The sequence below is a fragment of the Lynx canadensis genome, chromosome D1 (assembly GCF_007474595.2).
Source record: "Lynx canadensis isolate LIC74 chromosome D1, mLynCan4.pri.v2, whole genome shotgun sequence".
NCBI classification, from domain to species: Eukaryota; Metazoa; Chordata; class Mammalia; order Carnivora; family Felidae; genus Lynx; species Lynx canadensis.
This window is the reverse complement of record NC_044312.2, coordinates 106,425,116-106,452,425: the sequence shown is the minus strand read 5'-3', so window position 1 is coordinate 106,452,425 and position 27,310 is coordinate 106,425,116. Positions and strand designations below refer to the sequence as shown.

At 43.4% G+C, this 27,310-nt stretch overlaps 1 protein-coding gene across 1 annotated transcript; it reads left to right on the top strand.

The window, feature by feature from the left end:
• The first annotated feature begins 22,973 nt into the window (after positions 1 to 22,973).
• LOC115525465 (secretoglobin family 1D member-like) lies at positions 22,974 to 26,054 on the top strand. Its single transcript, XM_030332668.1, has 3 exons — positions 22,974 to 23,101; positions 24,581 to 24,768; positions 25,944 to 26,054. The coding sequence occupies exons 1-3, from the start codon at positions 23,047 to 23,049 to the stop codon at positions 25,971 to 25,973; spliced, it is 273 nt and encodes a 90-aa protein (XP_030188528.1). The 5' UTR covers positions 22,974 to 23,046; the 3' UTR covers positions 25,974 to 26,054.
• Positions 26,055 to 27,310: the final 1,256 nt, after the last annotated feature.

Below are 27,310 nucleotides of genomic sequence, written 5' to 3'. Positions count from 1 at the left end.
TCCAGCAAGTCTGTCATTTAGAATAGAAGGAGAGATAAAGGTCTTCCCAAACAAACAAAAACTGAAGGAATTTGTCACCACTAAACCAGCCCTACAAGAGATCCTAAGGGGGACCCTGTGAGACAAAGTACCAGAGACATCACTACAAGCATAAAACATACAGACATCACAATGTCTCTAAACCCTTATCTTTCTATAATAACACTGAATGTAAATGGATTAAATGCGCCAACCAAAACACATAAGGTATCAGAATGGATAAAAAAACAAGACCCTCATTTTAGAGACTCATTTTAGACCTGAGGACACCTTTAGATTGAGAGTGAGGGGATGGAGAACTATTTATCATGCTACTGGAAGCCAAAAGAAAGCTGGAGTAGCCATACTTATATCAGACAAACTAGACTTTAAATTAAAGGCTGTAACAAGAGATGAAGAAGAACATTATATAATAGTTACAGGGTCTATCCATCAGGAAGAGCTAACAATTATAAATGTCTATGCACCGAATACCGGAGCCCCCAAATATATAAAACAATTACTCATAAACATAAGCAACCTTATTGATAAGAATGTGGTAATTGCAGGGGACTTTAACACCCCACTTACAGAAATGGATAGATCATCTAGACACACGGTCAATAAAGAAACAAGGGCCCTGAATGAGACATTGGATCAGATGGACTTGACAGATATATTTAGAACTCTGCATCCCAAAGCAACAGAATATACTTTCTTCTCGAGTGCACATGGAACATTCTCCAAGATAGATCATATACTGGGTCACAAAACAGCCCTTCATAAGTTTACAAGAATTGAAATTATACCTTGCATACTTTCAGACCACAATGCTATGAAGCTTGAAATCAACCACAGGAAAAAGTCTGGAAAACCTCCAAAAGCATGGAGGTTAAAGAACACCCTACTAACGAATGAGTGGGTCAACCAGGCAATTAGAGAAGAAATCAAAAAATATATGGAAACAAACGAAAATGAAAATACAACAATCCAAACGCTTTGGGACGCAGCGAAGGCAGTCCTGAGAGGAAAATACATTGCAATCCAGGCCTATCTCAAGAAACAAGAAAAATCCCAAATACAAAATCTAACAGCACACCTAAAGGAAATAGAAGCAGAACAGCAAAGGCAGCCTAAACCCAGCAGAAGAAGAGAAATAATAAAGATCAGAGCAGAAATAAACAATATAGAATCTAAAAAAACTGTAGAGCAGATCAACGAAACCAAGAGTTGGTTTTTTGAAAAAATAAACAAAATTGACAAACCTCTAGCCAGGCTTCTCAAAAAGAAAAGGGAGATGACCCAAATAGATAAAATCATGAATGAAAATGGAATGATTACAACCAATCCCTCAGAGATACAAACAATTATCAGGGAATACTATGAAAAATTATATGCCAACAAATTGGACAACCTGGAAGAAATGGACACATTCCTGAACACCCACACTCTTCCAAAACTCAATCAGGAGGAAATAGAAAGCTTGAACAGACCCATAACCAGCGAAGAAATTGAATCGGTTATCAAAAATCTCCCAACAAATAAGAGTCCAGGACCAGATGGGTTCCCAGGGGAGTTCTACCAGACATTTAAAGCAGAGATAATACCTATCCTTCTCAAGCTATTCCAAGAAATAGAAAGGGAAGGAAAACTTCCAGACTCATTCTATGAAGCCAGTATTACTTTGATTCCTAAACCAGACAGAGACCCAGTAAAAAAAGAGAACTACAGGCCAATATCCCTGATGAATATGGATGCAAAAATTCTCAATAAGATACTAGCAAATCGAATTCAACAGCATATAAAAAGAATTATTCACCATGATCAAGTGGGATTCATTCCTGGGATGCAGGGCTGGTTCAACATTCGCAAATCAATCAACGTGATACATCACATTAACAAAAAAAAGAGAAGAACCATATGATCCTGTCAATCGATGCAGAAAAGGCCTTTGACAAAATCCAGCACCCTTTCTTAATAAAAACCCTTGAGAAAGTCGGGATAGAAGGAACATACTTAAAGATCATAAAAGCCATTTATGAAAAGCCCACAGCTAACATCATCCTCAACGGGGAAAAACTGAGAGCTTTTTCCCTGAGATCAGGAACACGACAGGGATGCCCACTCTCACCGCTGTTGTTTAACATAGTGCTGGAAGTTCTAGCATCAGCAATCAGACAACAAAAGGAAATCAAAGGCATCCAAATTGGCAAAGATGAAGTCAAGCTTTCGCTTTTTGCAGATGACATGATATTATACATGGAAAATCCGATAGACTCCACCAAAAGTCTGCTAGAACTGATACATGAATTCAGCAAAGTTGCAGGATACAAAATCAATGTACAGAAATCAGTTGCATTCTTATACACTAACAATGAAGCAACAGAAAGACAAATAAAGAAACTGATCCCATTCACAATTGCACCAAGAAGCATAAAATACCTAGGAATAAATCTAACCAAAGATGTAAAGGATCTGTATGCTGAAAACTATAGAAAGCTTATGAAGGTAATTGAAGAAGATTTAAAGAAATGGAAAGACATTCCCTGCTCATGGATTGGAAAAATAAATATTGTCAAAATGTCAATACTACCCAAAGCTATCTACACATTCAATGCAATCCCAATCAAAATTGCACCAGCATTCTTCTCGAAATTAGAACAAGCAATCCTAAAATTCATATGGAACCACAAAAGGCCCCGAATAGCCAAAGGAATTTTGAAGAAGAAGACCAAAGCAGGAGGCATCACAATCCCAGACTTTAGCCTCTACTACAAAGCTGTAATCATCAAGACAGCATGGTATTGGCACAAAAACAGACACACAGACCAATGGAATAGAATAGAAACCCCAGAACTAGACCCACAAACGTATGGCCAACTCATCTTTGACAAAGCAGGAAAGAACATCCAATGGAAAAAAGACAGCCTCTTTAACAAATTGTGCTGGGAGAACTGGACAGCAACATGCAGAAGGTTGAAACTAGACCACTTTCTCACACCATTCACAAAAACAAACTCAAAATGGATAAAGGACCTAAATGTGAGACAGGAAACCATCAAAACCTTAGAGGAGAAAGCAGGAAAAGACCTCTCTGACCTCAGCCGTAGCAATCTCTTACTCGACACATCCCCAAAGGCAAGGGAATTAAAAGCAAAAGTGAATTACTGGGACCTTATGAAGATAAAAAGCTTCTGCACAGCAAAGGAAACAACCAACAAAACTAAAAGGCAACCAACGGAATGGGAAAAGATATTTGCAAATGACATATCGGACAAAGGGCTAGTATCTAAAATCTATAAAGAGCTCACCAAACTCCACACCCGAAAAACAAATAACCCAGTGAAGAAATGGGCAGAAAACATGAATAGACACTTCTCTAAAGAAGACATCCAGATGGCCAACAGGCACATGAAAAGATGTTCAGCGTCGCTCCTTATCAGGGAAATACAAATCAAAACCACACTCAGGTATCACCTCAGGCCAGTCAGCGTGGCCAAAATGAACAAATCAGGAGACTATAGATGCTGGAGAGGATGTGGAGAAACGGGAACCCTCTTGCACTGTTGGTGGGAATGCAAATTGGTGCAGCCGCTCTGGAAAGCAGTGTGGAGGTTCCTCAGAAAATTAAAAATAGACCTACCCTATGACCCAGCAATAGCACTGCTAGGAATTTATCCAAGGGATACAGGAGTACTGATGCATAGGGGCACTTGTACCCCAATGTTCATAGCAGCACTCTCAACAATAGCCAAATTATGGAAAGAGCCTAAATGTCCATCAACTGATGAATGGATAAAGAAATTGTGGTATATATACACAATGGAATACTATGTGGCAATGAGAAAAAATGAAATATGGTCTTTTGTAGCAACGTGGATGGAACTGGAGAGTGTAATGCTAAGTGAAATAAGCCATACAGAGAAAGACAGATACCATATGGTTTCACTCTTATGTGGATCCTGAGAAACTTAACAGGAACCCATGGGGGAGGGGAAGGAAAAAAAAAAGAGGTTAGAGTGGGAGAGAGCCAAAGCATAAGAGACTGTTAAAAACTGAGAACAAACTGAGGGTTGATGGGGGGTGGGAGGGAGGGGAGGGTGGGTGATGGGTATTGAGGAGGGCACCTTTTGGGATGAGCACTGGGTGTTGTATGGAAACCAATTTGTCAATAAATTTCATATATATATAAAAAAAAGAATTGATGATATTAGATAGCTGTTAGCTTCTGTTTCTCGGTCAGAGGTAGCATCAACTACCTAGTATGATTTGAGAGCTAGGTTTAAGATTCACAAAGTCCTCTTACTCATATCATAGCATTTGGAAGCCCATGCCCTCTAGTAGTTCATGGTTATAGTAGTGAGATCAGATTGACAGCTTTGAGAGGAGGGTGGCTGTGACATCGATGAGGAGGATGTACTACAGGAAGGGTATCGCATACCCCAGAGAACCATGTAGGAGACGTAAACCAAGTTGGACAGGACTGGATTTGGACTGTGATGACAGCCCTGGGGATGGCAAGAAGGGGAAGCTCAGAAGTGAGGAAGTGGGAGTGGAGGGGGCAGAACTCAGTGAAGTTTTGTATGTCGGGGTGGGGGGAGATGAATGTAGTAAGCTACCAAAAAGATACACACATCTGTTTTTTTTTGACAGTGAGATAGAGAAAGATAGAAAGTGGGGGGAGGGGCAGAGAGGGAGGGAGACAAAAATCCCAAGCAGGCTTTGCATTCTCGATGCACAGACCAGCACAAGACTTGAACTCACAAACCGTGAGATCATGTCCTGAGCTGAAATCACGAGTCGGATTCTTCACCAGCTGAGCCACTCAGGAACCCCAAACCATACCCACATCTTATTCTCTGCAGCTTGCAATTATGCCCCTCATGGTTAAAAAAAAAGGGGGGCGCCTGGGTGGCTCAGTCGGTTAAGCGTCCGACTTCAGCTCAGGTCACCGTCTTGTGGTCTGTGAGTTCGAGCCCCGTGTCAGGCTCTGGTCTGATGGCTCAGAGTGGGGAGCCTGCTTCCGATTCTGTGTCTCCCTCTCTCTCTGCCCCTCCCTCATTCATGTTCTGTCCCTCTCTGTCTCAAAAATAAATAAATGTTAAAAACAATTAAAAAAAAAGAGGACTTTGTAGATGCAATAAAAACTAGATTCTATGGCACAAAAACAGACACATAGACCAGTGTAATAGAATAGAATCCCCAGAACTAGACCCACAAACGTATGGCCCACTCATCTTTGACAAAGCAGGAAAGAACATCCAATGGAAAAAAGACAGCCTCTTTAACAAATTGTGCTGGGAGAACTGGACAGCAACATGCAGAAGGTTCAACTAGACCACTTTCTCACACCATTCACAAAAATAAACTCAAAATGGATAAAGGACCTGAATGTGAGACAGGAAACCATCAAAACCTTAGAGGAGAAAGCAGGAAAAGACCTCTCTGACCTCAGCCGTAGCAATCTCTTACTCGACACATCCCCAAAGGCAAGGGAATTAAAAGCAAAAGTGAATTACTGGGACCTTATGAAGATAAAAAGCTTCTGCACAGCAAAGGAAACAACCAACAAAACTAAAAGGCAACCAACGGAATGGGAAAAGATCATTGTAATTATTTTTGATGATTTTTCAGCCCCAGCTAAATTAGTGTGATTTTATACAAACAGAATTAGAAACCACTTCATATATTAAACACTTTGTGTCCAAAAGTGACTTTAAATTGTTAGGGTTCCTTTTTTTTTAAGTCTGCATATCTTCACATGCAGAGTCCAGGCTCTGTGTGAAGAGTCTGATGGAGGCGTGCCTGGGTGGCTCAGTTGGTGGCTCAGGTCATGATCTCAGGGTTCGTGAGTTTGAACCCCGCTTCCGGCTCTCTGCTGTCTCATCAGGCTCTCTACTATCAGCCTGGAACCTGCTTCAGATCCTCTGTCTCCCTCCCTCTCTGCCCCTCCCCAGCTCATGCTCTCTTTCTCTCTCTCAAAAATAAATAAAGCTTTTAAAACAGAGAGCGAGTCTGATGGATGAAGATATGTCTTCTGTCTTTGGTAATCAGAACAGGAGGGATCATGTAAATCAACGTGAGAAGGAGGGTTCAAGTGACCACATGTAGGTGTATGGTAACAGTATATGTGGATGTAATGATCTAGAAGTGACCCCTAACAAGTTTCATCCCCCCGGTATGTGTTTGCCAGTGCAGACCAAAGTTCTAGAGACTCCCTGGGACTTCACGCTGGGCCAGAAGGGACATGTATGACCAGCACATCCTGCTGAGGATGAGGACAGGAGCCCAGGGACTCTGTGGGCCTTGGGGATAACTACTATCTAACCTCATCCATCACCCTCCTGTACCATTTGTTCTAAGAGTCACCATTTAGGACTTTAAAATCCCAGTAATAGTCACTTTGATGAGACCATAAAACAATGAATGAATTAAGCGACTGAAAACCAATGGTGTTAGGTAAGAGACATTTCAGGTGAACTGGAGTCTTATGCTGAAGTAACACTCTGTTCCCACTTAGGACAAATAAATATTCCTTGTTGGCAGAGTCCATGACATTCACTTTCATATTTGATTTGGGGAATCAGGTGGTTTAGTTTGTTTGCCATGCTGCTTATATTTTCCCCTTTCTGTTACACAATCACAATAGCTGACATTTACTTCCAGACACTGTGCTGGGCATTTTTCCTGCATTCATCTGTTTATCCTAACACGGATAACTTTTCTGATATCCCCACAGGTAGAAAGTGCCAGATCTGAGCTTGAACCTGGGTAGTCTGGGCCCAAAGTGGAACTCCTCCCCACTACACAATAAATGAAAATATGCAAATTCTGAAAGATTTCAGATTCAAAGCAGATCATAAAGCTATCATGTTATGATTCTGGTTGGGACAGCACTGAATTTTTAAAAATAATTTGAAAGCGGGCAACATGTCTACATTTTTTAAATATTTCCTTTCAAATACCATGTGCTTCTGCTTATTTAAGGACTCCCTTTTATACCTGTGAGTCAAGTCTGATTTTATCCTTCAGAGTTTGCATATTTCCAACAGGTACATTACATGTCCATGTTGCCATCCCGGTTCCTGTTGCCAGTGGCATCATTTTTTCCATAATGTCATGTAATCCTAATAGCTGTTTTGTAGGAAAGGAGTAGGTTTTTATAGCTGACTCTATGTTCAGTTAACTTTATGAATTCTCACCAGTTCTAAAAGTTTTACTCAGTAGATTCTCTGAGATTTCCTTCACTGTGGGGGGGGGGGCTGTGAAGGCTCCCCATGTGGGCTCTGCAATGTGGTGTCTCTCCCGATCAGATGGAGGCCACCACATGTGCAGTGTCCCAATTGGGTGGCAGCCACTGGTGTGGGCAGTGAAAGAATTCACCCAAGGCAGAGCAAAAGACATACAAGTGTGTTAAGTGCACTGCAAGGGAGGGTGGGCAGGACAGCCAAGGAGAGACTGTCTGCCACAAGGCAAGGGTTGGGGGGGCGGGGGCAGCTGTAGTTAAAGGGCAAAGTGAGGGAGTATGGGAACATCTGGAATTGTCCAGCTTTTGGTACCTGTGCTTCGTTGTAAGTAGCCCATTGGTTGGTTAGGGCCTCTGGCTATTTCAAGGTGAGTCACTTAATGAGCCTGTTTTTAATGCAATTCAGTGGCAAGTTGCCATTGCTCAAGCCTATTGCCTAAAAGCAGACTCTACACTGACAGTTGATCAGCTGTCTATAAATAGTGACGTATCCTTTCATTTGTTTTTCTTATATGGATGTTTTACCTTGTTTGAGGACAATAGTCTCCACAACGTGTTTTCCTCCTATTTGTCGTTACTAGAGCTTATTTTGCGAAGAGTTTTAGCTTCACAGCAAAATTGAGCAGAAAGTACAGAGAGTTCCCATAGATCTTCTACTCACGCATATACACAGCCTCCACCAGCATCAACATCCCCACCAGATGGTACATTGGTTACAACTGATGGGCCTCTATGAACACATCCTTATCACCCAAAGTCCATAGTGTACATTGGGGTTCATTCTTGGTGTTGTACACTCTATGCCTTTTGTGAAATGTACATGATGTGCACCACCCCCCCGATTATAGTACAGAAGAATTTCACTGCCCGTAAAACCATCTGAGCACTGCCTATTCGCTCCTTCCTCTCCCCAACCCCTGAGAACCACTGCTCTTCTCAATGTCCCCATAGTTTTGACACTTCCGGAATGTCTTCCACTGAATGCAGAGATCCAGTAAGGCCCCAAGTCCCTTGGAGAAGCTGGAGCCACTCAATGGGAGAAGTCTGGGCTCCTGAATGACTGGATGTGATCAGGATGCGTCATGGACAAGCTACTCGGAGCACCCTGCTCTAGGTCAAGGTAACAATTATTTAGAACATCCAGCAAGGTAGAGCAAGTTACCTATGATATTGTCTCGAAACACTAGCTCATGGTGATCATTAAAAGCAGTTGACTTTTATTCCGTTTCATGGTCATTCTTTTTAAATTTTTTGATGTTTATTTCTTTTTGAGAGACAGAGACAGAGAGAGACAGTGCAAGCAGGGCAGGGGCAGAGAGAGAGAGAGCAGACACAGAATCCGAAGCAGGCTCCAGGTTCAGCTGTCTGCACAGAGTCTGACACAGGGCTTGAACTCAGGAGCCATGAGATCACGACCTGAGCTGAAATTAGACACTTAACCAACCGAGCCACCCAGGCGCCCCGATTTCAATGTCATGTTGAAGTTCTCCACACATTGTGTGCCCATTCCTTGCCCACACCCTGTGGGGACCCTTCCCCCTCACCACTCTTGGACCTCCAGCACGTCACGGAGCATCTTCCCTGTCCAGGCCAAGTACATTGCACTGAGATGTGCTAATAAGAAACCATCATTTTAATCCAGTGATATAATAAAAAAAAATAAGTAGAAAATTAAAGATATGTAGCCTTTTTGGAGATAAAGGAATATCAGAGACTCAGAAATGACTTCTGCAACCAAATAGAATAGATTGCCACTTGGCCCTATCTCTGAGCAGTGTCTTTTCCAAAAATACACAATCCAACCACTGAAAAATGGTTTCTAAACAACTACAGTACTTGTAACTGTATTTTTAATACGTAGGAATATTCAGTGTGAAATAGTTGTTACATCCTGTTTTACTCTTAATCAGTTTCTGTCACCTCTTGGGTCGTTACTCAAATGTCTCTTGCTCAGTGAGAAGAGTAGCAGTTTTAGATTTTTCCAAGTCTCCGTGTCGGGCTCAGTAGAAGACAGCTGATTTTATATATTTGCTTCAGTCTTTTTTTTTTTTAATTTTTTAATGTTTATTTATTTTTGACAGAGAGAGTGAGAGACAGAGCATGAGCGAGGGAGGGGCAGAGAGAGAGAGGGAGACACAGAATCCGAAGCAGGCTCCAGGCTCTGAACTGTCATCACATAGCCCGATGCAGGGCTTGAACTCACAGACCGCGAGATCATGACCTGAGCCAAAGTTGGACGCTCAACTGACTGAGCCACCCAGCCGCCCCTATTTGCTTCAGTCTTAAATGTTGCAACATCACATGTCACATAGCCTCTGAAAAATTCCACTGTCCATTTATGAGAGAATGAGAGTAACCCAGGAAAATGGAACTTAATATTATTATTAAAATTACATTCCTCTCAGTCCCACTGAGTCCTGGGCTCCCCTCAGCAGTCCCTGAAACCACTAAAGTGTGTAAATGTGTGTGTACATATAGTAACATTTCTCCTCTGTGTACCAAAAAGACAAAAACCAGAGAGGGCTCTTAACTTGAAAGGTTAAACACATGTATGGGATTCCAGAAAGTACATCAAAATTCATAATTAGCATTATTATTCTTACCTCAGCAAATGAATAGAGAAAACCTCATAATTAGATGAGTAAAGTTAATTTGATCAAATCTTGTTATCATTCTTAGCAGAATTTCTAAGTGAAGAAAAAACAGAAGAAAACTATTTAGAACCAAGAAAAAAAAATCCATTTTCAAAGTCAACAGCAAACCTCACTCCAAAAGAGTGAGTGTCAAAAATACTTCCATGAAAATCAGGGAAATGGAATGTCTGTTAGATTCATTGTTAGTCAGTGTTGATTCGTAAGTTCTAAACGTCATGTTAAAATAAGAAGAGGAAATCAGCATAAATATTTCCAAATGAGATAAAATACTTTCTTTTGCAGGCAGTTCTATTCTTACACCAAGAGACATGAGACATGTCACAAACTATCCTGGAAGTATTAAAATGTTAAGATGAGATCCTTTGTAAGTGGCTGTATATGTGCTCAACATATAAAAATACAAAAGTTTCTGTGCGGTATGAGATAGCCGGTGAGAATCATACACGGCCAAAGGCATCCCATTTGCCAAAGGAACAAAATCATACAATACCTAAGAACAAATCAGAAGTAAGATACACACCATGTCTTTGGATGTTAATTATAAAAGTGCCAATCGTTCCAAAATGGATATGTAAATGTAATATACTTTGGATCTGAATCCCATTGGAGCTTTAGCAAGGAACTAGATAAAATTATTTTAAAATTCATATGGAAGAATACGTGTCTGACGATGGCCAGAAGATTAGGATGAATATGACTGGTGACTTGCTGTATAAGATACTGAAACTTACTGAAAAAGAAACAAACACAATTTGCCTTGATCCACACTAGTGTTGGCACAGAAATAGACAACCATATGTAGAACATAATAGAGCGTTCAAAAATGGATCCATATAGGGGTGCCTGGGTAGCTCAGTCGGTTAGGCATCTGACTTTAGCTCATGATCTCGTGGTCCGTGAGGTCAAGCCCCACATCGGGCTCTGTACTGGCAGCTCAGACCCTGGGAGCCTGCTTCGGATTCTGTGTCCTCCTTCTCTCTTGGTCCCACCCCACTCATGCTCTGTCTCTCAAAAATGAACAAATGTTAAAAAAAATTTTTACAAACTCTCTTTAGGACAGACATTGCTAATAACCGTCTGGAAGAAAGAAAACATGACCTCTACCCCTTATGCCTAAAAAATTGAGCCTGTCTTTAAGATTAAAATATAAGACATTAGGAGCTTTAGGTAAATTGTTAGGGTGGAAGCCACATGGATTCTGGATAAGGAGTGAATCCAAAGTGAAAAAATGAACACTCTCGAGCATCTTGTCATTATTAGTCCTTAAGTTGGTGAACGGAACAGGTGTGTTGTCTCCTGAAATAGTGCTCCCTAGGTTAATTAAGGGCAATATATGTTTACACAAGGACTAAGAGAGCTGTCTGGCCAGACCTTGGGGAGGTGTTCCACAAGGAATGCTCATCCGCCAGACACCTCACACTCTCTCCCTCACCTCCTTCACCTGAGCTCAAAGGTCGTCTCTTCAGGGAGTCCTTTCCTGTCCACCCAAATTAAAATAATGATTCCTACCTTTACTTTCATTTTTCTCCATGGCACTTACTGCCTCCTCACATACCATCTATTTACCTCCTGGTTTGGTTTAACGTTTCTCTCCCTTCAATAAAATATAAGCTTCATGAGGGCACAGACTTTTGCCTGTTTTCTTTACTGATGTCTCCTCAGTGTCAAGAACAGTGCTTGACATGAAATGAAGGGAAGGAAAACATTTTCTCTACCTTCAAGGACTTTAGGCGGGGCTAATAAATACATTTCCATAAGACGGATTAATAGGTGGAAAAAAACCCATGGAGTTTTATTATATATGCATAATAAAGAACGCCCAAGAATAAAATTGGGACCTAAAGAAATGACCAAGGTAGAAAGTTTTTGTGTTTTTTTTTTTTTGCCTAAATATAATTTATTGTCAAGTTAGCTAACATGCAGGGGTGCCTGGGTGGCTCAGTCGATTGAGCGTCCGACTTCGGCTCAGCTCATGATCTCACGGTCTGTGAATTCGAGCCCCGCAATGGGCTCTGTGCTGACAGCTCAGAGCCTGGAGACTGCTTCGGATTCTGTCTCCCTCTCTCTCTGCCCTTCCCCGCTCATGAGCTGTGTGTGTCTCTCTCTCTCTGTCAAAAATAAATTTAAAAAACATTAAAAAAATTATTTTTTAAAAGTTAGCTAACATGCATTGTATACTATGTGCTCTTGGTTTCAGGAGTAGATTCCCATGATTCATCGCTTACATACAACAACCAGTGCTCATCCCAACAAGTGACCTCCTCAATGACCATCACCCATTTCCCTTCTGCCCTGTTTCCCCCATCAACCCTCAGTTTGTTCTCTGTATTGAAGAGACTCTTATGGTTTGCCTCCCTCTCTGTTTGATACTATTTTCCTCCCTTCCCTTCCCCCGTGTTCTTCTGTTAAGTTTCTCAAATTCCACATTTGAGTGAAAACATATGATATCTGTCTTTCTCTGAATGACTTACTTCACTTAGCATAATACCCTCCCGTTCCATTCATGTTGTTGCAAATGGCAAGATTTCATTCTTTCTCATTGCCAGGTATTATTCCATTGTATATATAAACCACATCTGTTGTATCCATTCATCAGTTGATGGACCTTTAGGGTCTTTCCATAATTTGCCTATTGTTGACAGCACTGCTATAAACATTGGGGTACATGCCCTTATGAATCAGCACTTCTGGATCCTTTGGATAAATTCCTAGTAGTGCTATGGCAGGGTGGTAGGGTAATTCTATTTTTAATTTTTTGAGGAACCTCCACACTGTTTTCAGAGTGGCTGCACCAGTTTGCATTCCCACGAACAGTGCAAGAGGGATCCCTTTACTCCACTCCTCACCAGCATCTGTTCTTTCCTGAGTTGTTCATTTTAGCCACTCTGATCGGTGTCAGGTGGTATCTGGGTGTGGTTTTGATTTGGATTTCCCTGATGATGAGCGATGTTGAGCATCTTTTCATGTGTCTGTTGGCCATCTGTATGTCTTCTTTGGAAAAGTGTCTATTCATGTCTGCTGCACATTTCTTCACTGGATTATTTGGTTTTTGCTGTTGACTTTAGTAAGTTGTTTCTATATTTTGGATACTAATCCTTTATCACATATGTCATTTGCAAATATCTTCCCTCATTCCGTAGGTTGCCTTTTAGTTTTCTTCATTGTTTCCTTTCCTGTGCAGAAGTTTTTATCTTGATGATGTCCCAATAGTTCATTTTTGCTTGTATTTCCCTTGCCTAGGCAGGAAGTTTTTATACATTTTAGACAAAGAGACTATAAAACTGTGCGGAATTGATAGGAGAAAGAAAACTTAATTTTGAGACCTATAATTACTAGGAAGTTCCAAACAGAATTTGGGCTGCAGTGACAAGTCAGTAAAAAGTGACAAGGAGAGTCTTCTGGGCTCTCAATTTTCTATCTCTGGCGATAAGGATGTCTCTTGACTTCCCAATACAGGGAAAACAACTTATATGGGGAGATTTATTTCCTGCTTTCAGGGCAACAGAGGACAGTCTGAGTGTCCTTCTTGAACCGATTGTCTCTCAGTTCAATTTATTTCAGATAATCAATATGCCAAAGTGGCAAATTTGGGTGCAACCTACCCTAGGGCCCTACAAAATGCATGTTCATTAAAAAATTTATGAAGATGAGTGTAAGAACTTGGTCAGTGGGTGGACCCGGTGGAGGGACTATCAATGAGAGAAAAGGTTTCCTGGGCAGAGACTTGATGGTGAGGAAGTGACAATGGAATTGAACAAAAGATAATTCCAGACTACGGTACAAAACCCAAGAATCATCAGCAAAGATATGGGAGCCCCGGCATGGTCTGACTTGCATTGCATCATGTGTTTACTCTCTGGGCTACTGGAGATTATTGCAAGATGTGGGGGTGGGTGGATGGAAACCAGAAACACTGGGGGTCGGAAGCCTGTAAATGATTCTCTTCAATGGGGCAGCAAAGCCTTCCCTGTGAGGGGATCTAACAATCCCACTGAGCCAGAAGTGCAAAGCAATATCACTCCAAGAACTTGTATCTCACTGGGGATGGAGATCCTAAGTGGTTTATGATACAGGAAGGAATTCTGGAATTTCACTTAAAAGTCAACATGGGTGGAGAAGCGATAGACGTGCGGGGTGTTAAAGGGATGAAACAGATGTGTCTGAGTCCTGTTCATCGGTTTGCGCAGAAGTGAGCATACTCAGGGGAACACAGACAGACAAGTGTTTTCCCTAGTTTTAGGGCTATGGGCACAGAGGAGTATAAAAAATCCCCAAAGATAATTTGAGTTCACTTCCAGAGAGGATTCCTGCTTGTGGGTCCAAGCAACCCAGGAATTGGGGTGGAAGGGACTGATTCAGAGCACCAGCAAATAGCTACAGCCAACCTGAGTTTCACCTGTTTGCAGTTTTGCCCGCTTCCCCAAAAGTCCATGTTGTTCAGGTCCAAGCATGCAGTGAGTCCAGGCCTTTCTGTTTTGACTCTGTGCAAAGTTGTTGAAGGTTGGCTGTTACTCTAACATAGACACTTTCTTTATCTTCTTGTCATACCCGCCAAGAAGCCTCCCTGAATATCATCTGGTCAGGGAGTCATTTTCCATGATCCCATAATTTGTAAAGCACGGTCTTTGCTGGGCCTCTGTGGGTAAGGTAGACCCTGCTTCTGCAACCACTGCAAGAGGTGACGTCCAAAGCTGAGAAAACGTGACGTTTGCTCTCTTCCCACCTTCAAAGTCCCAGCAGTGCCTTCCACTGGAGAACCTAACAAGGCAGCACTGGCAAGAGAGTCTGGGATATGTAACTCACAGGCCTTCAGTTCTAGCGACAGAGAGATGAGTAGACAAAGCAACTCTAGAGCTAAGAAAATATAGAGCCTATCTGACACACCGTGATGTAATCTACAGAGACTTGGTTTTAGCTTTCAGCCTGCTGGAGACCACTTGCCTGACCTGTAGGAAAGTGAATCACTGGTATGTTTGTTGCCTACAACATGAAAACATGACTTATTATCATAATAAATACATTAATTAATCAACACAGAAGCTTTATTGGTCAATATCTGTGTACTGGCTAATGCTGGCATAAGAAAACTTCCTTGAGGTCTGATGTCCTAAACCCAGGGTGGCAGATCTACAATGAGAGATTGGGGAAGTTGCTCAAGCTATGTGTACATAAATATTAGAGTATAATGGAGATTAAAGAGGATCAATACTGGGGTGCAGCCCATTGAGTATCTGACTCTTGACTGCGGTTCAAGTCATGATCCCGGGGTCATAGGATCGAGACCCATGCCCAGCATGGAGCCTGGTTACGATTCTCTCTCTCTCCCCCCCCTCTTTGTCTCTGTGTCTCTCTGTCTCTGTCTCTCTCTCTCTCTCTTCCCCTCTCTCTGCCCCCCCCGCACCTCTGCCCTGCTCGTGCTCTCTCTTTCTTTCTGTCTAAAATAATGATAATAATTATGACAAAATTATTAATAATATTGTGAAGATCAATACTCACAAGGAGCCAGTTACCTTTACTGTCCACTTCACTACAAAAGACTACTCAAGAAGAAAGGTCTTTCTGATAAGCAAAGTATAAACGTAAGCAAAGGATAGTCTTGAGATGTGTACAGTGAGTATTAATTCATCAGTTTCCTGGCACACCTCACAAGTCCTGAGGTGATTTGGCCCCCTTCTTCATGCAGCTCTTCCAAAATTTATAACCAACTTCACTCAACCTGTTAGTCACGCCACAGGGAAGCTGCTATAGTCCCTAGGCTAAAGGTGGAGACTATCTGTTTATTTTCATCATCCTAAGTGGCATCTGAGTGCCATTTACTTAAGTGTTGGCAGAAGACTCAAGTTCCCCCTTATTCAACGGTACATTTGATGAGGTTGTGACCTGCTGTCTTCAAGTTTCTCATTCACATGTGGGGCCCGACTTACAATGAAGAGCATGTGCGTCAGGGATGGACCAGCACACCTGACTGACTGTGGGGATGGTCATGAAGAGTGGGGAGCACTTGTCCTTGAATGCTGCAAGACCTCCCCTCTCGGATTGCTCTAACACCAGTCGCTCATATAGAACACATATATTCTAACAGAGTCTCACCTTGGTCTGGTAGCCTTGACTCCAACTTAAAAGGAGATCAGGATGAAGGGAGCGTCATTGACATTCAAGGGTCTTCTGTTGGCGGAAGAAAAATGCTGGCATTCTCCCTGGAAATCTCATGGGCCTATGACAATTTCATGTGTGAAGTGCTTCACAGCTCATTTAATTGCAGCCTGTATGTTTCTTGTGTCCTGGGGGGGGGGGCATGGGACCATTGTACGCTTGTTACATGTAATCAGTTTAGTGTGTAATTTGCCAGTGGATTTGTGTATGAATTTGCCTGAGTCTGAGAATGGGGTATGATATAAGGTAGTGAGTTGATGTTCAAGACTTTGCAAATCTGCGGAAAATTTTGTCTCATGAGTTAACACTGTTCGTCTTAGTCTTATTTTGAACAGTATTGCCACAGAGAAGGTGCATATGGAGCAAAGGGACTAACTCATCCACAACCCATGGAGCTGGGTAAATGTGTATCTGTTCTTCTTGGGTACATAGCAAAGCATCATCATCTATGAGTTGGTGGCTATTTTCAAATACAAAGTTAACACTTTATTGCTGAAGCAGAATGGGATGAACAAACCTCTGCCTCCCCAGGAAGGAAGGAAGGAAGGAAGGAAGGAAGGAAGGAAGGGTCATGCCATCCAGGGAGAGTGCATGACACAGCTGGGTAAGAGGAGGACCCCAGTAACAGGTGGTAATGTATGAAGTCAATGTGAAGTTGGAGGAAGGGTCCTCAAACTCCAGATCGTATCTGAAGGGGCGCCTGGGGGCACCTGGGTGGCTCAATCGCTTAAGCATCTGATTTGGCTCAGGCATGATCTCATGGCTCATGAATTCAAGCTCCGCATTGGGCTCTGCACTGACAGTGGAAAGTCTGCTTGGGATTCTCAGTCTCTCCCTCTCTGGCCCTCTGCCCCCTCTCACAGATAAATAAATAATAAAGTGAAAAAAAGAAACAAAGAAAGACATGGTACCTGGACTGGATTCCCAGCATGAACTGCTCAAGTAAAGCAGTGCACACGATGAGAAACTTTTATGGAAAATTCTGTACCAAACTGAATATTTGTGATGTTTTCCTTCATTCTTTCCCCCTGTGTGTGACTCAGAAAAGAGATTCGGACACCACAGGACCATTGAGTTCTGGCATCAGTTGGCAAACGGGTGAAGGAAACCGTCTCTGATGCCCAGTGGCCTTCTCCATGTCATGGGCTTCCTTTCTGCAGCTCACAGCTGGTAGCAAGAAGTCTGAGCACGCTTTCGGGGTATGAGGGTTGCTGGCAGGCAGTCTGTGAGAGTAGAAAGGAATGGCTTGGTCAGCTCACATATTGCCCTGAGGAAACTCAGGCAAAAATCTCATGGGCTCAACAGTGCACAATGCCAAGGGAGAAAGTAATAAAATGGCTTTGTGGAGTTTGTGAGATCCGGTACATTGGTGATTTGGGTGCTATCAAAGATGCCTGAAGCTTTGCATAAAGACATACGTATCTCAGTTTTGGATACTTCTTGAATCTATGATGTAAAATGTATCGGGAAAAACATCTCTTTTAAGGTAATTTATTTCTTTTTGAGAGAGAGACCAGGAGAAGGGCAGAGAGAGGGGAAGAGAGACATTCCCAAGCAGGCTCCACACTGTCAGTGCAGAGCCCGATATGGGGCTCGAACTCATGAACTGTGACATCGTGACCTGAGCTGAAATCAAGACTCACACTCTTAAGCAACCGAGCCATCCAGGCACCCCTAACTACATCTCTTGAAGATCTGAGTGAAGCCTTTTTTAGTTTTGTATGTCCATGAAGAGCATTTATTGCCAAAATGAGACAGTTTGGTTCGTGTTTTTCATCTTCACAGATGTAAATCCTGAAAATGCTCATCACATGGATGTACAGATGTGAACAGAGTGAGTCTGTGGAAGCCATGCCGCTCGATTCTTTGAATCCCCCTGGGTACCAGCTAAAGATGACATTGTGACCTATCACTCAAAATTATTTCTAATGACTTATCATCCCCAGTGAAAATAAGTCCTCTGATTTCATCCAAAGCAAGGAATCAGAAACACTTCCCATAGAAAAAAGTTTGTGTTCCGCAAAATATTACTTCAAATGACTTTTCTGGAGTCTAGAGATCTGTACACACAGAGTCGATGCCGTGTAAGATCTGATGGATGACATACACACCTCTGTCTTCATACATTGGAGCCAGAATACGTCTCGGGGGAACATGGGACATGAGAACCAGTGTGACCACATCACACACCCATCGTAACAGGATCTGTAGCCCTTATGATCCAGAAGCGATGTCTTAAATCTTTCCGTGCCACATGTATATGTTAACGACTTATGGACAAACTCTAGAGAATCCCTGGGATCTCAACCTCAACCAAAGGACACGTGTGCCCAGCACATCCTTCTGTGAAGAGGGGCCCCGAGACCCTGTGTGCCTTGGAGATACCTGATATCTATCGCCACCCACCACTCTCCTATGCCTTTAGTTCCAGTATTCGGTGTTTAGGAATTGAAAAGCACAACGGCAATTTCAATGTGGTCATATAACAATACATCAAGTGACCAAAAAGGAATGGGGGGAAATCTTAACTGAGAGAAATCCCACGTTACCGGAGAGACATCCCAACGGAACCGAAGCCAAACTCTGAAGCACACTTTGCTAGCCTTTAGGATAAATAAACATTCCTCGTTGGAAGAGTCAGTTCGAGTGAGTTCGAGATCTACTTGGGAGTGAGCTGGTTTATTTGGCTTGATATTCTAGTTCCACATTTTCCTTTCTGTTACATACTGAAGTAGCTGCCATTTACTGCCAGACCCTGTGCTGAGCATTTTCCTTTAATACTTCGTTTACCCTAACGTCAATCCGATGAGGTAGGCACTATTATTCTCACCTAATTGTACAGATGAGGCACCAGGCTAAGAGGGTTAGTAACTTGCTGATGTCCCCGCAGGTAGAAAGTGCCAGAGCTGAGCTGAACCAGTGGTCTGTCCCTAAAGTTGGGCCCTTCTACACTGCTCACACCGCTCAAAAGATGAACACATTCTGCTCTGAAAGATCCAAACAGCTCCTGAGAACTCAAAATAAACGGTAAAACTGCCCAATGTGGGGCTGGATTGGATTTATAAAATAATTTGAGAATAATGGGCTTCCTTAAGTGTTCTACTATTCCCTTAAGGAGAAAAGTGTATGCCTCTGATGTTGTGATTCCTTTTATATCTCTGTAAGTAAAATTTCTTGATTGTATCCTTACAGTTTTGCATATTCCCACTTACATACATTTCAACATATTTTTGTTGCTGCTATTGTTCTGTTCCCAATGGCATCCTTGTTTTTCATGATGTCATGTCATGAGGAGAGCAGACTGATCAGAAAGTGATTGATGTTTACATGCTAATCTTATATTCAGCTACATTAAGAACTTTTATCAGTTCCAGTACTTTTTTTCAGTTGATCAGCTAAGATTTTTCCTGACAGGTGATCAACGATCTGTATGTGGTGACAGTTCCATTGTCTTTTTTTTTTTCTGATTGTTTTCTTGCTTGAAGGGAATTTTTTTTAACAAGATGTTTCCCTTTTTCAAATAGTGTTTATTGTTTTAGAGAAGTTTTAGGTTCACAGAAAACTCGAGCAGAGCCCGCGGAGTTCCAATGTGCTCCTCACCCCCACACATGCACAGCCTCCCCCACCATCAACTTGCCACACCTGATGGTATGATTGTTACCATCGGTGAACCCATACAGACACATCATAAACACTCACAGTCAGTAGTTTGCAGTAGATTTCACTCAGGTTTTACATGTTTGATGGCTTTTGACAGATCCATAATGACATGTAGCCAGCATCATAGTCTCATACAGAGCAGCGTCACCAGCCTGCAAATCCTCTGCAGTGTGTATACTCATCCTTCTTTCCATCCCAACCAACAGACCCCGCTGTTGGTTACCATCTCAATAATTCTGCCTTTCCAGGATGTCATATAGCTGTAATCATATAGTACACAGCTCTTCAGGTTGGCTTCTTTTCTTCGGTAATATGTATTTAAGGGTCTTCCATGCCTTTTCATGGCTCACAAACCAGCTTGAAGAGCTCAATGCCACATAGCTTTAGAACTATATTCCAAGTCCGAAGGGATCACTGTTTCTTTAGCCATTGACCTACTGAAGGACATCTTAATTGCTTCCGAATTTTGGCAACGATGAATACAAGTGCCAAAAGCATCATGTGCAGGTTTTGTGCAGACGTGTCTTCAGCTCCTTTGTGTAAATACGAAGAAACACAAGAGTATGTTCACTTTCATAGGAAACTCCCAAACTGTTTCCCAAAGTGGCTGTACCATTTTGCATTCCCACCCGCAATGAATGAGGGTTCCTGTTGCTCCACATCCCAACCAGCATTTGGTGTTGTCAGTAAATTATCCTTTTTAAAGAGTAGTAGAAGAAGAGAGTGGAGACAGAGAGAGAGGAAGAAACTAGCTTGAGGATCATCACCCAGAAGAAGTCAACTGAGTCAGAAACTGAGATGCAAGCAGAGCATTTCAATGCCATCCACCTCCGTTACATCTGACGTGTCACCACCCCCACCCACCCCAACGGAAGGTACCACTTTGTTACTTTATCATTCACAAGCCACCGTGCCTGCGCGAGACCTACTGTCTTCTGAACTGAATGAGCTTGAGCAAGGTCCTTGCCTTCTGCAAGTTAGTTGACTCAACTTAAAAGAGGAAATGTAATCGCATGGAAATTTGTAGCGATCATCGGAGATGATCAATTATGTTTGCGCATTGTCCGGCCATAGCTAGCAGGCAAAAAGTCGTGCTGCCCTTTGCATTGCCACTGTTATTGGCCACAAGAGGTTTTGCAACCCATTTGCACCTACAAAACCTAGGTTTTGCACCTACATTTCAGGCAGAATCAGCTCACTATGACTTCGAGGACTGGACTTTTATGGAACATGATATTTTCCATCCCTCAGCCCCTGCCAAGCACCATTCTGGTCTCTATTTCTATGAATCGGACTACTCGAAGTACCTCATATTAGTGGGATCTTGCAGTATTTGTCTTTTCTAATGGCTATTTTCCCTTAATGTACTGTCCTCAAGGTTCACTCATGTTGTAGCACGTGACAGGGTTTCCTTGCTTTAGAAGGGTGAATGTGAAGAATATTACATGCATGTACCATATTTCATTGATTGATTCATCTACCCATGACCACTGGGTGGTTTGCGCCTCTTGGCTATTGAATAACGCTAGTATAAACATGGGTATGCAAATATGTCTTTGAGACTCTGCTTTCAATTCTTTTGCATATGTCCTCAGAAGTGAACTTGACTGACTGACTCTACTTTTAATTTTTTGAGGGACGTCCGGCTCTTAGCCTCAGAAGCCGCATCATTTTACATTCCCCCCAAAATTCACAATGCTTCCTTTTGCTCCACACCCTGGCACACTCTTATTATTACCTTTTTTTTAATGATAACCACAATAATGGATATGAAAAGCCCGTGTGATTTTGACTTGAGATCTGAGACCCAGCCTGTGTGCGCTGGTGCAAATGAACCCACAAGTGTCTCACCTCACCCACCCATTCTGCTCCCACATCACACAGAGTCAAATGGAAACTCCCCTTGACTTGGCCCATCCTGCCTCTCCAGTCACAAAGCCTTCCCTCTCCCACCGGTACTCTTGCATGTATTACATGTTTTGGGGTAACCTAGGTACCTGACATTCCCAAGACACGTGGTTTATGCCATGTTGTCTTGTTTCATGCCCTTCCCTCGGGAGCCCCCCTCCAGCTATTCCTTCATGTCAGAATTCTAGATACCCTGCAATGGCTCTCACAGGGGCTCCCTCTGTATAACAAGACTGATGTCCTAATACCTTCGGGAAGAAGTTTACATGCCTCCCCTGTGCTGCCAGAGAGCACGCTGCTCATAGCTGGGGAGAGGCCAAGGATGAGCCCCTTGGATATCTCTATTGCCTGGACCCTGATGACTCAGAAGATCTGACCCTTCCAGTGGACAAGAAAGCTAACAAGGAGCTTCTTTTGGTCAATGGAGAGCCTGACTTGATTTGAAATATCTTTTGAATAAGTCACACAGAGAAAGACAGATACCATATGTTTTCACTCTTTTGTGGATCCTGAGAAACTTAACAGAAACCCACGGGGGAGGGGAAGGAAAAAAAAAGAGGTTAGAGTGGGAGAGAGCCAAAGCATAAGAGACTCTTAAAAACTGAGAACAAACTGAGGGTTGATGGGGGGGAGGAAGGGAGGGGAGGGTGGGTGATGGGTATTGAGGAGGGCACCTTTTGGGATGAGCACTGGGTGTTGTATGGAAACCAATCTGGCAATAAATTTCATATATTGAAAAAAAAAGAAATATCTTCTGATACTTTTAAACATCTGAGCTTAGAATAGGAAATTAGTTGGGGAGGGAGTCTTCCCGGTGGCATCTTGGGATACCGAAAACCACTCATTTGTTACTCTGATTCTGATGCTACTGACCTTTCTGCCTCTCACCTGCCCGGAGGCAAACCCGGCCTAGCAAGCACCATTTCACACTGAAGATATACCCTAACCAAGAGTAGCGGTTTCTTGATTCAGGTCCTTCACTTATTCAAAGAATATTTGATTTTCTTCCCCGGTGTGCCAGGCACTATGCTTAAGATGAACAGAACCAGAGGCTGCATCTTCAGTCAAGGAGTTAATGTCAAGGGCGGTGTGCATCAACTAACTGACTATACACTTGTAAAACTACAACCTCAGTTATTACTACAAAGGAGACATGCCTGGTGCCAACAATGCCTGTATACAGAAACATTGACCCAGGCATTGAGGTCTGTGACACCGATAGATCGCACGAGCCCTGACTAAGGAAGGGAGGGCTGAAAGCCAGGCCCGTGACGTGACCACATGTTTATTTGGGCAGCAGGAGGGAGGCCCTCTAGCTATAAATAGTCCTGGGCTCCTCAGGCTCCTGAGTTCAGCCACTAACTGCTCACCCTTCACTAAAGCTGAAAACTCAAAGCAAAATAAACCATGAGGCTGTTCCTGAGTGTCCTGCTGGTCACTCTGGCTTTTTGCTGCTATGAGGGTGAGTATCATTTCTAATCAGACCAGCACCAGCCCTGGTGAGTACCCTTCTCTGAACTAGGTCAACTTAAGTGGCTTTCTTTAAAAAAGGAAGAAGAAGGGGCAGAAGAGCTAGTGTTCTCTGAGTCTCTAAATAATAAGTCTTCAAGGGGGCTGTGGGAAGCAGCAGCACTCACTATATCTACGAGTGAGTAGATCTCACTGTATCTGCCAGTCCTCTGCTTTTCCACGAGTACTACCAGTTAGTGCAGTCGTGGGATTTCTGTTCATCTAGATTAATTTTAGCCATCCATTCAACAATATTTTTGTATGTCTTCTTACCCGTGATACGGACCACATCTTCTTGAGTCATTCTGTTTCATCTGACTTTTTAAATACCCTCCTCTTTCCCCACGTGGCCTCTGATTGAACCCCTCAACTTCTATGATCAGGGCTCAGATCAGAGCCTAGTAGGGCACTTCCCAGCTGCAGCATGCTTACAAAGACAGGGGGTGGGGGATAAAGAGCCCACACCAGGAACACTGGTCACTTCAGGCTTCCGCACCATCCCACTGGGTTCAGGAAAGAGCCTCAGTTCCTGTCACTCACCCTCTCTAAGGAATTCTGAACATCACTGCAGGGAAAATAAAACAACCATAACTTTGTGTATAAGATTTAAAGATGTTCAGACTGGTGACCTGAGGGTTGTTTTGTATGCGTGTGTTTAACTTTTTACCATGCCTGCATCCAATAACAATCTTATTCTTTGATTTAGTCTCAAAGTAGCATCCTCCAACATATATATAGTTTGATCTACTCTTCTCCAGATTACCCACACTTCTCCGCTCTCTGGTAAGGTCTCACTCTGCTATTCATTTACAAACTTGATACTCAGGGGCACTTGGGTGGCGTAGTCGTTGAAGTGTGGGACCTCGGCTCAGGTCATGATCTCACTGTCCGTGTGGTTCCAGCCCCACGCCCGGCTCTGTGCTCACAGCTCAGAGCCTGGAGCCTGCTTCGGAATCTGTGTCTCCCTCTCTCTCTCTCTCTGTAACCCCCTCTCCACACCACACCCCGCTTCTTGTGCTCTCTCCCTTTCAAAAACAAATGAACATTAAAACATTTTTAAAAAATAAAAAATTGATACTCAAACCTCCTCTTCTCTGATATTCAAGACAAAAACAAGGTGTCATCCTGTATAGGCAAAACTTAATTGTTTGAATTCTAAAGAAAGTGAATGTCAGCAAACCAGGAGAGTCCTGGAGACAAAGGGATGTGCTTTAAAAAGGATAAAAACTGAACTAGGGATTAGTAAGCCAGTATTCTAGTCCTGGCTCTTCTGTGCTTCCTCTGAGATCTGAGGAAGCCCCAGCTGCCATGTCGGGACTGCTGTGGGATGAGATCATAAAACCCCTGGGATTCCTGTCTAGTTCTAACCTCAGGGAACCACAGGAAATGTGTGATTTTCCTTATATCGATTGTATTTCTTTTTCTTCCCTAGCCAATGCGTTGCCCTGTCCAGCCTTTGTTGCAGATATCTCAGGCTTTCTCCTGACACCTACAAGTGTCTTCAAGCTATCACTTGCAAAATATGAAGCACCTCCAGAAAACGTTCAGGCCGTTTTGGATGTGAAGAGTTGCACAGATAACATCTCCAAGTCCAGAAGAAAGGCACTTACACAAATATTGGTAACTTCTTTCTTCTTTGTGCACAGGGGCTTCTGCTCAGCTGAGTGGCCAGGAAGGCACTCAGGGTGCTGCTCTGTCAGGGGCACAGGAGGCGGAGCCTCACAGCTTGCTCCTGAGAGGGTGACAGGTGGCCACAGGGTGGATGGCGTTACATGTGGGAGCTACACTAAGTCTGGGCACATTCCTGCTCAGGTCACTTCCCTGGGCGCCAGGTGCCCCATAGTGCCCTGAGGAGGAGGACAACTGGGACCCCACGCAGTGGTGTTAAAGGGTCAAAGTGTGCCTGCCCCCCTGCCTGGGAGCTTTTCTGAGGGCGAGCTCCCCTCACCCAGTGGACACAGTCACTGGGGAATCTCGTGTCTGGTGTTGGGATGTTGAATAGGGAGACAGCTGGAGGGAGGGAATCAGCTCGGTTCCTGACAGCATGGAGGACAGCTGGTGCGGGCAGAAGGGGGACACCGAGCCAGCTCCTGCAGAGCCAAGGCGTCTCCCCACCACAACTCGGCCCCTCCGCCACTCCCCACCTCCCATTCCATCCCTTATGGAGCCCACAACCACATGCCTTGCTCGCTGTGCCTCCTGTGTCCCCGTGTGAAGGTGACACACCTAAATTACCTCTTTGTCAAAAAATAAGATACTTAAAGGGGACTCTCAGCACGTCGACTGCTGGATTGAGGTCACGAGTTTCCATCACAAATGCCCGCAGGGACCGAATTTTCAGTACCCAGGAGATGTGCCATCGGGTTGAATCGCCACACCATGAGCCTGGGAATCTCCAGCCAGTACCCCCAAAGTCCCCTCCCACCCCTTTTCCAGTCTTTCGCCCCTGTATCCCCTTTGCAGTAAAAAAGTAGAGTCCTCTGCCCTGGCATATCAGAGGAAAGATTCCGGGAGGCTCCTCCTTCCACTAGAAACCTCACCCTCACTCTCAGTCACCTCTGGGTTTATCTGCCAGACTGTGGGAACGGTTTTCTCACGACTTGCACGGTTTATTGTAGTCACCTCAGGTATATTTAGTTGACCAGCCTCCCCAGTTTCCTGTCTTGTGCCCATTCTACTTGCCTTTTGTCAGTTCAAACTTTACTGACAACTTCTTGTGACTGACAGTCTATGCTCATGTGTCATCCCCAGGGGCAGTGTGACTAACCTTCTCTCTCTTTCTTTATCTATTTCAGGGGAAAGTCACGGCATCGTGTGTAATTTAAATCTTACATCGTAGTACCTCTGTCTTGCAGTGATTACCTGATCTTCTGGAAAATGTAAAGGTTTCAACATCTTGCTTCAATAAATCATTTGCCCTGCACTTGTCTATTTGTCTTGTTATTATCCAACACATTCCGGCCTTGAGCTGGGATGGCTTTTGCCGCAAAGTGGCCATTGGGTGTTGTCAATAGTAAAGTTCAGAGCACTAATGTCCACTTACCTATGGGGGCCTGAGAAAGCAGGATCACAGGAGGAAATGTTTGCACAGGAATCATCCTGCATCATTTTATACATTTCCCATTCACAGGGCCTTGAGTGAAAACTGAGTTCCAGGGCAAGGAGCAATGAAAACATTCCTGCTATGGTTTTGTATTGAAGGATACCCACAGCCCAGCTGGCTGGCCAGTCATATGCTTCCCAACCAGCTGCATCACTAATGTTTTGTCCTCATCACAAACACAGCCAAACTGCTTGGTCCTCACACCTTCGCTGGGGTTTCCATCCTATGAACTGTCCCGTGCAATTTGTCTTATGTCCACTTCTGAATTGTTAGTGACTCTCCAGAGTTCCTCCTTCAGTTACGTCTTTTTTCACTTTGCACACACACGTTGCTCATCAGGACTAGATCACTCACTGACACCTGGAGCTGATGCTTTTTCCCACACATTCTGCCAAGAGCTCCAGAAACGGCATCCAGCTGCCATCGAAGCATCCGCATTCAAAGCGCCACAGTTACATCCGAAGAAATATATAAAACTGTACACCCTGTCTGCCTACAACCAACTCTCCCTTCCCTGAACCCCCTTTCTGGCTAATGCCCCAAACAGAGAGGTACCCAATGCAGAAAATGTGGGTACATCCTAGGCTCCCGGATTCGTTTCCAGTGGCCGCTGAAAAATACTACCCCACACTTGGTGGTTTACACCAATTATTTTATCAGAGTTTGGGTGACAGAGGTCCTCATTCTGTAACACTTGGCAGAAGTCACGTGTCAGCAGGGCCACATCCCTCTGGAAGATTGAGGCGAAAATCTATTCATGGCTGCTTCCAGCTTTGATGGCTGGAAACCAGCATTCCCTGTCTTGCCCCCATCATTCTGATCTCTGCCCTCAGACGTCACAGGGCCTTCTCCTTTTCTGTGTCTCTTAATCTGCCTCTGTCTCCCTCATATAAAATATATGGGGTTGCATATATCCTAGAAATCCAGAAAATTCAGGACAAGCTGCCCATGTCAGAATCTAGTTTTTTTTTTAATGTATGAAATTTATTGTCAAATTGGTTTCCATACAACACCCAGTGCTCATCCCAAAAGGTGCCCTCCTCAATACCCATCACCCAC